Source organism: Amaranthus tricolor, chromosome 11 (genome assembly GCF_026212465.1).
Source record: "Amaranthus tricolor cultivar Red isolate AtriRed21 chromosome 11, ASM2621246v1, whole genome shotgun sequence".
In the NCBI taxonomy this organism is placed as follows: domain Eukaryota; kingdom Viridiplantae; phylum Streptophyta; class Magnoliopsida; order Caryophyllales; family Amaranthaceae; genus Amaranthus; species Amaranthus tricolor.
This window is the reverse complement of record NC_080057.1, coordinates 18,978,984-18,993,126: the sequence shown is the minus strand read 5'-3', so window position 1 is coordinate 18,993,126 and position 14,143 is coordinate 18,978,984. Positions and strand designations below refer to the sequence as shown.

General features: G+C 30.7%; 1 protein-coding gene and 2 non-coding genes across 3 annotated transcripts; all 3 read right to left on the bottom strand.

The window, feature by feature from the left end:
• Positions 1-4,116: 4,116 nt before the first annotated feature.
• On the bottom strand, positions 4,117-4,203 carry LOC130827973 (small nucleolar RNA SNORD25). The gene has a single exon (XR_009047286.1). It is a non-coding gene; the product is annotated as a small nucleolar RNA SNORD25 (small nucleolar RNA).
• Positions 4,204-4,879: 676 nt separating this feature from the next.
• LOC130827991 (small nucleolar RNA Z159/U59) lies at positions 4,880-4,968 on the bottom strand. Its single transcript, XR_009047302.1, has one exon. It is a non-coding gene; the product is annotated as a small nucleolar RNA Z159/U59 (small nucleolar RNA).
• A 2,952-nt stretch (positions 4,969-7,920) lies between these two features.
• LOC130827103 (uncharacterized) lies at positions 7,921-9,017 on the bottom strand. The gene has a single exon (XM_057692722.1). It carries the CDS (start codon positions 8,792-8,794, stop codon positions 8,207-8,209), a length of 588 nt encoding a protein of 195 aa, XP_057548705.1. The 5' UTR covers positions 8,795-9,017; the 3' UTR covers positions 7,921-8,206.
• Between the last annotated feature and the right edge of the window lie 5,126 nt (positions 9,018-14,143).

Genomic DNA, 14,143 nt, shown 5'->3' with positions numbered 1-14,143 from the left:
TGAAATATTATTAGACAATTAAATATTATTAGGAAATTAATTTAAGAGGACATATAATTATGTATAAATTATAAGATAATCATCTTATGAAATATTATCAGACAATTAAAGAAATGATGATATATATGATATATATTTAAAAAAAAAAACAGATGATATAAATTTTTGGAAAAAAATCATTACTTACTAGTTATTATCAATAACCAAAGAGATAAATATTACTCTTAATATCTCATTTTCCGATCTAACACAAAGAATGAGAGTTCTTTATCTATTAAAGTTTTCACACGAATATTAACACAAATAAATAGTCCAATTACAATAAATAGTGTGTCTATCAAAAAAAGTTAAAGAAAATTATTAGAATAAAAAATTTACACCCTAAATATATAAAAGATAAATTATTATCAATAGCAAAAACCATAGGGGCATGAATTATTTTATAATAAAGTTAATATTTTTAAATCTATAATTTTTCTCAAATCTAATTTAGATTCTACTGATTATTTTATCAAATAAATTATACTTCATTATTAATATCATTTATAACCTTTAAAATCTTAAATGTAGCTATGATACCTGATAACTAAAAACATTAAGAAATACAACTAAAATCTTCCTTTAATATTTGACACATGATATTGATCAACTCATTAAGATAAAAAAAAATTATAAAACAATTTATTTTAGTTTACTTTATTCACATGGTAAAATTACTGAAGAAAACTCTTAAAATGATGTTTTAATTTCTTTTTTATGTTAGATATTATTTTTTTTTAGTTTATTTTGTCACCTAACAAAATAAGATACAACTAATTTTTTAATAAAAAAGCAATTAGTTTTTAAATAATAAAATATTTTGTATAATTTTATTTTCTGTGCTTGTCACTGGTTTCAAGCTAGTTCATTAATAATCTTGATATATACAGTAGCAGGAGCAGAGCAAATAATTTCAAAGCCCTATTTATTCTTCATACATATCTAATATTGGGACCTTAGCTTCATAATTATAAAGAGAGATTTTCTTAAATTAAAATAAAAATTCAATACAATTTTAATATTAATTACTAGAGATAAATAAATTTTTTATTGTTTTTATAAATTAAGTTAGTGATAATTGATATTTATTGAATGTGTAAAAATTAAATTATGTAAGACAAAATATTTGAAAATTAAAGAGTTGCTTTGGAAAGAAAAAAAAGGAGGAAAAAATATAATAAATAGGCTTTGACATATGACCTTTGATATATTAGGTAAAATTCCTACAATCTACTCTACCACAACAACTACTCTTGTGAGCCACCCATCGTCTCTCAAAGAGACGACCTTAAAACAAAAAGTCACATTTTTATTTTTGTTTTAAGTTGTATTAATTGGGCTATTTAGTCCATATATCTACTGCGTCTCTCAAAGAGACCGTTTTTCACAATAATTTAGACTACCCAATAATATGTTATTTTAATATAATTTTTTAATATGAGGCTTTTAAGTTTGTGAGCACTATCGGATTGGGCACCCCGTACAGATCCAAAACCGCCCCTGCACAGAAGCTTATAACAAAGGTTTCTTATTCATGTTTTACTTCCACCAAAGTTTTTCTTGCTATGAGATGTTGTTTAATATCTTAAAACAGCTATTTTGATTCTTTGCAATCAATCCAACAATTTTATATTAATATCTTTAAACAATTAATTATTAATTATATAATAAAATAATATTACTTAAGTTAAAACGCTTAACCCGATTTATAAACTCAAATCTAACCTAAAGCTAATTCAAAACTAAACCGATACAAAAATTATCTTATCCAATCTAAAAACCATTGGATAGACTATTTTTAATAGGTTTGACTACAATCCACTCTGCAATATAATTAATACACAAATTTTTGACAAATGTTTATTTTTAGAAATCAAGTCTAATTGGACTAGCCCATAAAGAAAAACGTTAAGTTACTTAATCAACATTAAAGATAGGATAAAAAAGCATTTAAGATATTGTAATTACTGCACGCTTACTAGGCGAGCATCTAGGTTGCACTAAAACGGACACGGACACGGACACGGACACGGACACGACACGGGTACGGGAAAACGCCAACTTAAAAATGGCGGACACGGGGACACGAAAATGGTAATATAATAAATATATCAAATTAAAGATAATTTTACAATCTTTATTAATTTATTTCAGACAAAACCATTCAAATCCAAAAAATTCCCAGAAATACCCACATTAAATTTAGAAATCCCAGCTTTGCCAACAATTCATACTAAAACTCCCTTTCTAGAAAAAATTATCTCAAATTCCTCACAAAATTAAGTGATTCTTATTCTTCTCCAAATTTTGTTCTTCTAACATCAAAACTGCAAACTATTTTTTCTGGGAAAATATCATAAGATTTTGAAGATTATTCAAAATCAGAAAAGGAAAAAAACCCAGAAAAAATAAAAATAAAATTGATTTCTTCTCCATTAAAGGGAATAAACTCAGAAATTACCAACAGATCAAGAAGAAAAAAGAAGAGATTAAGTAAGAGTTTATCTGACCTTGAATTTGAAGAACTTAAAGGGTTTATGGATTTGGGTTTTGTTTTTTCTGAAGAAGATAGAGATTCAAGGTCAGTTTCAATCATTTTTGGGTTGCAAAAATTAGGAAAAAATGATGATAAAATTGAAAATAATGATAATAAATGTGGTAATAATTCATCAATATCAAGACCATATCTATCAGAAACATGAGAAGTAAAGAAAGGAAAATAGTTTTATTAAAAAAACGTGTCTTTGACTGCTTACCGTGTCCCTTGCCGTGTCCCTTTCGTGTCCTTGCCGTGTCCCTGCCGTGTCCTTGCCGTGTCCGCGTGTCCGAAAAAATTTTAAAATATTGGACACTTCATTTGGCGTGTCGGACACGGATTTTCGCGTGTCCGTCGCGTGTCCGTGTCCGACACTGTCCGACACGGGACACGCCAGTTCAGGGAAGTGTCCGTGTATTCCAGGTAAGCATTAAGAATATTGTAAATACGCATTAAAGAAATAGTAAGTAGGTATTAAAGATGACGTAAATAGTCATTAAGGATATTATAAGTTGAATAACAAATATTATACTAAGCCTAAAAAATACATTAGTAGGTAATAAAGATATTATAAGTATATATTGAAGATATACTAAATAGGCATTAAACATGGATTGAGCCTCATACACACCTCTTAGAAAAACGATCTATCAACTAATAATTATATCAACTTGTCCTGTGCAACAATCTCATGAAAACTTCCACCACCAGCCCAGTCAGTAAGCTTTTTAAATCACTCAAACCCAAACTTTAAATTGCTCATTCTAAAATGTCAATAATCAATTTTAATACATAAATTGCTAATTTCAAGCTCTAACCTCAATAAAGGCCTACTTGTAATGTTTTTTATATAATATATTTTTTCAATCAAAATTTAAGACTTAGCCAAATTAAATTAATGCTTGAATTAGTCTTTTAAATTATGGATTGTCTTTTAAGCCTTAAATTGAAATTTTAAAAAAATATAATTATAATACTTTCTCCATTTCAATAGCTTTGTCTCATTTTATTTAAATATGTTTGTCAAGACTAGCCCATTTATTGGTATTGCACCCATGAAACCGTTGAGGTTGTGTAATTATATAAGTCAACACAAATTCTTACAATAGACAGTCTCCTCGAGATTAAAAATAGTGTAGACATTAAATTTTAATGAAATAAGCTTAAAAATAAAAAGACCGGCAGATAAGTTAATTATCATTTGGAATTTGGGCCTTCGCTAAAGAAAGTGTCATAAATGCAAGACATTTTCAATAAAAGTCAAAATTAATTTGACTGGCAAATTCGTCCCTGTTAAACGACCTATTGTTGGATTAAAAAGCATTATCTTTGATCATGCTAGCACTGGACGTGTTGATAACAGTCGTGATAATCCAATAACCCAATATTAAATCTTGTTATCAAACAGTAATCAACCCGACTTAAGGCTTGATTCTCAATCATAAAAAAATCAATGAGTTCAAAATCTAATTTTAAACTGATTAAAATCTATCTGAAGACACAAATCAACTTCGTTCAATAATTTGAGAAGGCAAGAATAGATGAACTCAGTCCCTTAGATGTTCATAATGATTGCGATCATTTCCGCGAAATCATTACAGGTCTGTAAATTTTCTCATCACTGTTTTTCTTTTCTTGCCTTTAATTTATTTAATTAATTCTACAATATTCAATAAAAGTTACGTAAAATTGGGAATGTAGCTGCTTCTACTTTCTTCTTAACCAAAAAAGTAAGTAACAAAAAATTTTAATAGAAGGCAACACAAATTATTATCGCTTCAAGGGAACGGGTCAAATGGAAATTGAAATCATTCACATAAACCAACAAATGAAGCTTTTCTTAAAGATTTAAAAGATTAATTGATAAAAAATTTGAGATTATATTTCAGAATTAATGAACTAGATCGAAATTATTATTTACATAAATCAACAATAGAATAATTAATGTTTATTATTATAAAATCTGTAAAAAAACATACAGACGGATCTATTTAAGTTATTAGGCCGAAAAAATAAAATTCCAGTAAATGTCTCAGATCGCTTACCAACAATTCTAATTGACAAGCCTCCAAATATTATTAAAGAAGATTAAAAAATTACGATGAAAAAATAAATAACATAAATTATTGATTTGATAATCATTAGAGGCCAGATAAAATCAATGTATCAATAAGTGTATTCAAATGATCCGTAAGATCAACTGTAAAATATATTAGAAAAATGAAATATAAATTTTAATAAACAAAAAAAAATTGTTACAGTACAAAGTGTAATTTACCATTTGAATTTAAAGATGAAAAAAATGCCTCTTTCAGTTCAGGTCTCCAAAAAGTATTTCCGCATAGGAACATCTCGGAAGAACGAAAGTTATGTTTTGATCATCATTAAGAGGCTTTAAAATTATTCGAAAATTCAGGAAAAAAAAAAAGATTAAACTAAGAAAAACTTGTGGTGAAAAAAACGTCAAGGATGAAGTAATGGCGGAAGAAATAGGGGCGTAAATTCTCCTTTTAGCGAGAAGAGACTTGAGATGGATGATGAGGAGTGAAATGAATATATAGTTGTGTTTAGGGTTTCCAGACCAAAATTGGGGGTTAACCTACAGATTAGGGTTTCATGATACTTGGGCTTTTCTATTTGATCCTAAGGAATTTGGGCTTTTGAACCTCAAAGCTCCATTCAAAAGCTGGGTCGTAGCCCTTCAATGGGAGTCTTGTTTCCCTTCTTATTTAAACACTAATTTTTTTGACTTGTCTTGTATGAGACCGTCTCACCACGAAACGGGTTCATATAATAGCCTATTTCTTCAATTGATTACTTTAAGATTATAAGTAATCGTTTTAAGTTTATGAGTAATCTCTCTAAGACTATAAAAATTGATTATATTAAAATTATAATTGATCATTTCAAGAATTAGTGAATTTTGTTATTGCAACGTCTCACTATTAGATAAGCTTAAATAATTTTTATACTTTTTTACAATTTAATAATTTTGATGTAAAATAATAATTGACAGTTGTATAGGCCTTTGTCAAATGCAACAATATTATTGGTTGTAAAGTTTTGACGTGATAATTTTATGTTAATCCAAGTATAAGGTATCTCTCATGGCAAAATCATCTCATACAAGAATTTGCGTTAACTTAATATGTTATCTACAAGTATAAGAATTTTTAAAAAATCATTAGAATCTTATTATTTCTTGTAGTAAGTTTTTAATAAAATACTTACTTCGATGGATTGAGCATCTCCATGTGGAGCAGAAGATTTGAGGTTCGACTCTTACTAAGCACAAGTATTAATTGGGGGTTTCTTGACTGCGCGCATCTCTCTTTACTCCTTCCTTGGGGGAACGGGTATGATTTGTCCGCATCTTTCAGAAAAAAAAAAAAAAAAAAACCTCCCACCCGAACCCTGTCTTGTGCGGGATACTGGAAGTGTCCTTTACCTTTACCTTTTTTACTTCAAAAATTTGTAGTTTATTTGAAAAACATTTATTACATTATTAATACATTAAATATAAATTGTTTATTGCAATCAATTTAAATCCTGTAATTAACATGAAAATAAATTTATTGCCTTAACAAATGATAAAAATCGTAAGCTAAAGACCTTGTAAATCAAGTAATTTTGATTAGAATGATTACACCGGCCAGCTTTCAATCTATTATGCGTATTGTTTAACATTTTTGAAAACACTAGGTCTAATAACTATGATTGAAATACATTTTCCTTTTTTATTTTGACTGTATTCTTTGCAAATTGTGTTTATTACAGTCAATAAACATGTTAAAATAATGTAACGATGAAAATAAATTAACCCAATCCCTAAAGTTCGCCACCCCCCCTCCCCCCTAAAATTACATATTTACTCCTGTAGTTTAAAAAATTATAAAAATGCCACTCCTTACAAATTTCTTATTTATAATAATAATAATAATAATAATAATAATAACAATAATAAAATTAAATAATAATAATGAATAAAATTAATAATAATAATAACAGTAATAATAATAATAATAATAATAATAATAATAATAAAAACAACAATAATAAAATTAAATAATAATAATTATTATTCAAAAAAAAAAAAAAAAAGTTGAGTCGCCCAAAATTGGGCGACTGAACCATGGTCGAGTCGCCCAGATCTGGGCGACTGAACCATGGTCCAGTCGCCCAATTTTGGGCGACTCAATTTTTTTTTTTTTTTTTTTTCTTTTTGGAAAATAATAATAATAATAATAATAATATTAATATTAATAATAATAATAATAATTTATAGATTAATGTGGTCTATTAGAATAATGGCTTGTGCAGGTCTCGAACCTGTGACCTTCACGTTAATAGTACAAGGCTCTAACCAACTGAGCTAATAGACCACATTAATTTATAAATTATTATTATTAGTATTAATATTATTATTATTATTATTATTATTTTCCAAAAAAGAAAAAAAAAAAAATAAATTTGAGTCGCCCAAAATTGGGCGACTGAACCATGGTCGAGTCGCCCAGATCTGGGCGACTCGACCATGGTTTAGTCGCCCAATTTTGGGCGACTCAATTTTTTTTTTTTTTTTGAATAATAATTATTATTATTTAATTTTATTATTGTTGTTTTTTTATTATTATTATTATTATTATTATTATTATTATTATAAATAAAAAATTTGAAATGAGTGGCAAAATTGTAATTTTTAAAAAATTAGGGGCAAATTCGTAATTTCATTTGGAGGGGTGGCGAAAAAATGAAAAGGGTGGCGAAGTTTAGCAACACCCTAAATTAATTATACACGATCCTTCATTTACATTAACCTTGATTTTGGTTTCACTTAAGTTTTTAAATTAATAACGCAACACTTATCTTACATGATTTTAGCAAAATAAGGTTTTAACGATGTATTTTTCTAAGAATAAATAATAATATTAAAAAATATATATAAACTATAAAAAAAATCATATTTACATTATCTACTTTTTAAATGTCATGTTATCATAAAATATTTACCCTCTAAAATTGTGTACCTTATATGATAAATAATTAAGTATTCTACAATCATAATGTAAATAACTACACTATTTTTCATATTAACTTATTTGCGATCTACTTAACGTAATTCTTTTAAGATATCTAAAAAGCATAAATATCATTTCATTCATTTTATCAAGTTTTATTATAAGAGTCCACAACATCTTTCAATTAAAACTATTGTTTAATTCTTGTTTTAAAATGATTTAAATTTATATTTATTTAGAAACATTTGGCATTAGATAAAATTATACAATGTGCCACTAAATTGTAATTACAATATACAAAAAGAATTATAACCAAGCATGACACGATTACTAAACTAATTTGTATTAAATGTATTACTTCTCTTTACTTGAGATACACAAATTATTGTATGAGACCCTAACTAATATATTTTTATATAAAAAAATAAATAAGATCTATTTATTTTAAAAATGTCCCACTGAAAGACAGTCTTTTAAAAGAATAGTGGGTTAAAATATGATAATACATTATTGATCAAATATCTATTACACACTTACATTTCCACATATAAACGGGCCAAATAAATGGATCAAACCAACAACTAGTCCAAGTCCATCACAAAAACACCAAACATCACTTTACAAAGAGTTGCAAAGTAGACTCATTATCTTGATCAATAACATCAAGCAGAACAGGATCAACGACAATACGGCTATCCACGTGGACCTTGAATCTCGGGCCCCACAATATAGTGTTAGCCCAACCACAAATATCCACTTCAGCACCAATGACCATCTTTCTTTTAGTCACATCCCCAATAAACCGTTTAGCATGTTGGGCCAGCTCCTGCCCATTAAGCCGGGCTTGAAGCCGGAGCAGCTGACATGAGTTGGGTGGTTGGGATCCGGCAGGAACATGGGCGGATCCCAAAAGAGACCCGTCGTAGTAAATGGATAGTGAAGTGTCGGAGTAACGAACGGGTAAGATGTTAGGGTTGGTGACGTGGACGGTCAAGATTAGGTCGGCGTCAAGCCGAGGAAACTTAGCTTTGTCATTGTGTTCCTGATGGGTCGGGTTTTTGAATTTGATTTGTAAAGCTGTTAAGCTAACAAGCCGAAACTTGGGTACTTTCGGCTTGGCTAAGAAAAAGACGGTGGTGGCTGTGGCGGCTGTGGCTCCTATAAGAGCTGATGACCAACTCCAATTGAACTTTTTACCCATGGATTTGATTTTGAGGAAGATAAGGTCACTCTTCAGAGCTTAAATGTCCTTTCAATTGATAAGGAGAGAGAAAAAAAAGTTGGAAATCAAATGGGATGACGGAGAACGATGAAGAGAGGGTTTGGGAATTGGAGTAATATTGCTCCATAGTCTATTGTTGTGGAAATTCTTAATTATTGTATGATTTGTCAAAAGTCAAAATTCAATTAAAAATAAAAACCTAAAATACATGAACAAAACACCACTAAATAGTGAAGTAATTCTTACTTGTAGGCACGAAGATAAGAATAAAAATGGTCTAAATAATTGAATTGGGTAGTATATTAAATTAAATAGATAAAAATATCTAAATTAAAATTAAAAAAAAAGTAGGAAAGATCTTTTTATAAAAGAAAATATGGCAAATTAAAAAATATTGGGGTGTTTTGTAAATTTTTGATAGTTGGTAATTAGTAGTCGATTACGGTGGCCAATTTTATTAGCTGATTTATTGACTGATTTGACCAGCTGATTTTGGACCTGCTGTTATGAATTATTTGTACAAAAGCAGTTTATTCATATTATCAAATTGTTTCAAACAATTAATTTACAAAACACTTTAAATTAAATGATTTGACTATTTACTTTTTATGAATCAAAATACACTAAAATTGTCTAATAAACTACTTTGTTAAAACCCATTACTTAAAAAGAAAAGTAGAATATAATTTTAGAATGATAAAAAAGGGAGTGGTGGTTAGGTGGAAGTGTAATGTTGAGTTCTTTGTTATAAAACATGTTAAATGTGTGAACCAAGGATTATGTTAGGGTAATGCTAAATATCGTCATTCTTTTTATTTTATCGTCAGCCCTATATTAATAAAATGGCGAAAATGTTCCTAGACTTAAAATTTGTTTAACACACTTCAATCTCACTTAATAACTCTTTTATCACCCTAAAAACATTAAATCAAAAGGTAAAATTTGTGAAGCTAAAGCATAGAAAATGAAATCCCGAACACTTTTATCGCCACCCTATATAAATTGAATTTCTAGTTACGCGCCTACATAATATACGAATTTTGAGTTAAAATAAGCTAAAAGTTGGAATCGATTTACAATGGCTAACCAAAGCGACTATGAATCTGATTCAGTACGTACTTTAATCGATTCGATGGTTCCTTTAAAAAAAATTAGAGTCGCAAAAAAACGTGCGACTGGGCCACAGTTGAGTCGCACGTTTTGTGCAACTCAGCCACGGTTTGGTCGCGTGCGACTGAAATTTTTTTTTTATTTCTCTTTTTTATTTAAATTATTTTTTATTTTCTTATTATTTATATGTTGTAGTAAATTATTTTATTTTATAATTTATATTATTATTATTTAAATTTTTTAAATAATTTTTTATTTTTTATTTAAATTATTCTAGTAACTTATGATTTATGTTGTAGTAAATTATTTATATTATTTTTTATTTTATTATTATTAGAATTATTTTATTTTATATACATTTTAATTTAGTTGAAATTTTAATTTTTAAAGTAAATTATTTTTATTTAATATTGAATATTTTTATTATTAATGTTTGTTTATATAATATTTTATTAACCTAATCTATGTTTTATTTCATATTTTAAATTTGCAGAACTTTGAAAATTTGTGGGACAATGTAGATTACACTGGTAGATTTGTTACGGATAGGGAATTTGATTCTGTAGATGAATTACATGCTTGGGCCGATTAGATAGCAATGTGAATTTGTTTTCAATTTACACGTGCTTCATATAAACAAAAAGAATGACATTCTAGAGTTAGTTTGTATTTAAGATGTCACCGATATGGTAATATTAGGGTTGATTTGCATAACCTAGATAATGTTGCCCGACCTGGTTCTAAAAGTAGAACATGTGAGTGTAAATTTATGATCGTAAGAAGTAGTCGTAAACCAGGAGAAAGACCTTGGACGGTGAGGGTGTCTCCTGGTGAAAAAGGAAGACATAACCATCTGTTCTTAGTGTACAGAGATGGTCATGTAAGGGCAAATAGGTAGAATGTAGATATTTGGCAGCACATACGAGAGCTTAGTGCAACCAACATGCAACCTGCATTTATTATGACCTCAATTAGACACTGATTTTTTTGCTTGTATGAATCAAATTTATAATGTTAGACAATCAATTAGGAGAGAAGAGATGGAGGGTAGGACTCTCTTTCAACACTGTCTTTATATGGCCACAGAGCATAATTACGTGGTTTGGACAGACTTGGATTGTGAAGAGGAATTAAGCAGATTATTAGTTGCAAATCCTACATCCATCCAGATGATACAGACGTGGCCCTATGTTGTGTTGATAGATACAACGTACAAATAAATAAATAAAAGTGGTCGTTGTGTGAGGTAATTGGAATGACGCCAACCAATCACAACTTCTTGGTTGCGTTTTGTTTGATGTGAGATGAGGCGGCTGTGTCATATTCGTGGGTGTTGGAGGGATTAAGAGATATTTTTGGCAGAGCTCAGACTCGTAGCGTAATTGTAAGTGATCGAGACGAGGGTTTATCTGCAGCTATTCTTGATGTCTTCCTAGGTAAAAAGATTGAGTTGATTAATTATTGTCGTTCTATTTATTGAATATATCAAAACTACATTCAATCTTCTTTTTAATGTTGATGTGCGACATTTATTATGCGTATGGCATATTGCCAATGACGTAGAGAACATGGTGGACAAATTGTGTGGCGGAAAAAGAAATCAACAAGGGCAGATATTCAGAAAAACTAGATGGAACCCCTTGGTTAACAACTACGCTCGCCGAATTTGAAAACAGATGGGAATCGATTGTGACTACCTGTTCGATTATGAACAGAAAGGTCGTTCAATATTTAACTGGATCATGGATTCCACATAAAGAGAAATTTGTGCATGCATGGACAAATGACTGTTTACACATGGGTAACCAAACTACCAGCAGAGTTGAAAGCCAACACTCGCCTTTCAAGTATTATCTTGGTAGCGGTAATAGCTCATTTGATACCTTGTTTAAAAGGGCACATGCACAGATAACAAATCAACAATCGAGGATCCGATAATCGCTACAGGAATCCATGAATTCTATCTCAAGGTCTTTGCGACATCATTTCTTTAGACCGTTATATTGCCATGTATCCATTTTTGCCTTGGAACAATTGCTGCTTGAGCATAACCGTATGTTAGATTTGGGTGATTATACATTTGACAAATGCAGTTGTGCACAAATGGATAACTGTCATACTGATTGCCCTGTGCTTGTTATTTCTATTTGTCGATCAAGTCATAAGGTTCATTGTATTTGGATGACAATTATTCATTCTAGAGAACTTTAACGTACACAGAGGTAGGAGCTGACACCAACGAAGGAGTACATCACGCAAACGCCGACAACAAAGAGTACTTTCAATCGTTGGTTGCTGAAGTGTTAAAAGCCGATCCCGCAGTTGTATGACACTTGTCTCAGGTACTTGAAGATGTATTACACCCTGATGGTGCCAATATACCTAAGCCATATGCAAGTCCACCGAAAAAGGGAAGACCAACGAAAAGCAAAACCCTAAGGAGTAATAAAAGCGTCTTTGAATACAAAAGATCATCCTCTCGGGGTCGTGGGTCTAGATCTTCATCCCGCGGGAAATCTAGTGGTAGATCTAGTGGTCGAGAAACACAATCCTTAGATGGAATTAGCTTTAGTTTCAACTTATTTGGTACATGACTTTTCTTTCCGTTATTCACATTAGTTTATTAGAGTTGAATCTTGCTAACCGTATTTTTAATAATTGAAGATGGTTCAGCAGGTCGTGATTTTTCACTGTTTTCATAGCCCAATCACATCCCGCATATTCTCCCTACTTCCTTGTTCGATTGGATTGATGTTATAGGTGATGGTAATTGTGGATTTAGAACTATTGTCGTCACAGAGTTGGGAGGCAAGGAGGCATGACCTCTTTTACGACGCGCAATGTGTATGGAAATGCAAATGCAAATGAACAGAGAGCAATACCTACGTGTGTATCTATAGACAAAGACGTTAGATAATGCTATATTCAATATTGGTTCACATAGCAAGGGACCTGCACCGTTTATTCACTGGTTGGAAGCACCGATGCGATTGTACTTTGCAGCAACGTTTCTTAACATCGGCATTGCGTATTATGGTTCAGCTGACGGTAATCCAAACTATAGCTGTTTAATTCTTTCGTTAAGGAAAGCAGCTGGTGTGCATAGTGTAAATAAAGTTATACATATTTGTTGGGAGAATAGAAATCATTATGTTCAATTATTAATGAAAGATGTTTCATCTCCACTGCCGCCAGTCCAACGATCATGGAGAGAAGCAACTGACAATTCTTGTAGACATTTAGAAACACATTTTCATAGCAGGATTTCGCTTTGGAATAGACTATACGGGCTGCAACCACCACAAGGTAATAACACCGCTGAAGATGCTGTCAATTTAGGTAGTTCATAGTGTAACTATTGTGTACATCAATATTTAGGTTAACTATATATCTAGATAGAAGTCAATATGTATAAAATTCAATATGTAAATCAAAAATGTAAAAAGCATTGATGTAAATTAATAGAAGCAATATGTATAGAAGTTTAGAAATACAACACTACTCCAACAATTAGATTCTAATTACAAACACAAATAGTCTATGAAGGGCCCTGCCCTTTAAAAGCTTGACATTTGGCAAATAAATCTCTAACTTCATCAATGTATAGATCAGCAGCCTGTCTTTCCCAAGGGCTCATATCCTCGACAGTAGGCATCCTCAGCAATTGCGCGATTCAACTCGAAAATTCATTTGCAAACTGTAAGAAAAAAAAAGTTTCAACAAAATATTAAACAACATTTAAATAATACAAACAGATAAAAGAAAACAAATAAATTGAAACACTAACGTATTCAACTCTACTATCAACTGTACCAAAACCGGCACTCGGTCCTTCGCCGGGGAAGAGAAATGGGTGGGAGGACACTTTGAACCAGTCAACGTAATTAGGATCAGCCATTGAAGAAACAGATGCCAACGAAGTGCCTGATCACCAACGCTGGTACAATAGGGGAACCTACTCCATGCCTTCGTGTAAATAGGCGGAGAAGCAAAGGTCACGGATTAGGTACCCTATGCCGGTCGCAGAGCGTGGGTAGGTCTCACAGGAGCGGGGGGAATAGCCTGTACAAAATCCAGCTGTCTCACTGTCCTCTCAGGCAAATACACTTCGACGATATCAAAACAAGTGATACCCTCGATATAGGCGGTGCGTGGGTGCTCATTTAACAATGCCCTGGGAGAAGTAATGTATGGAGTCCGTTCCACCTGCATACAAGC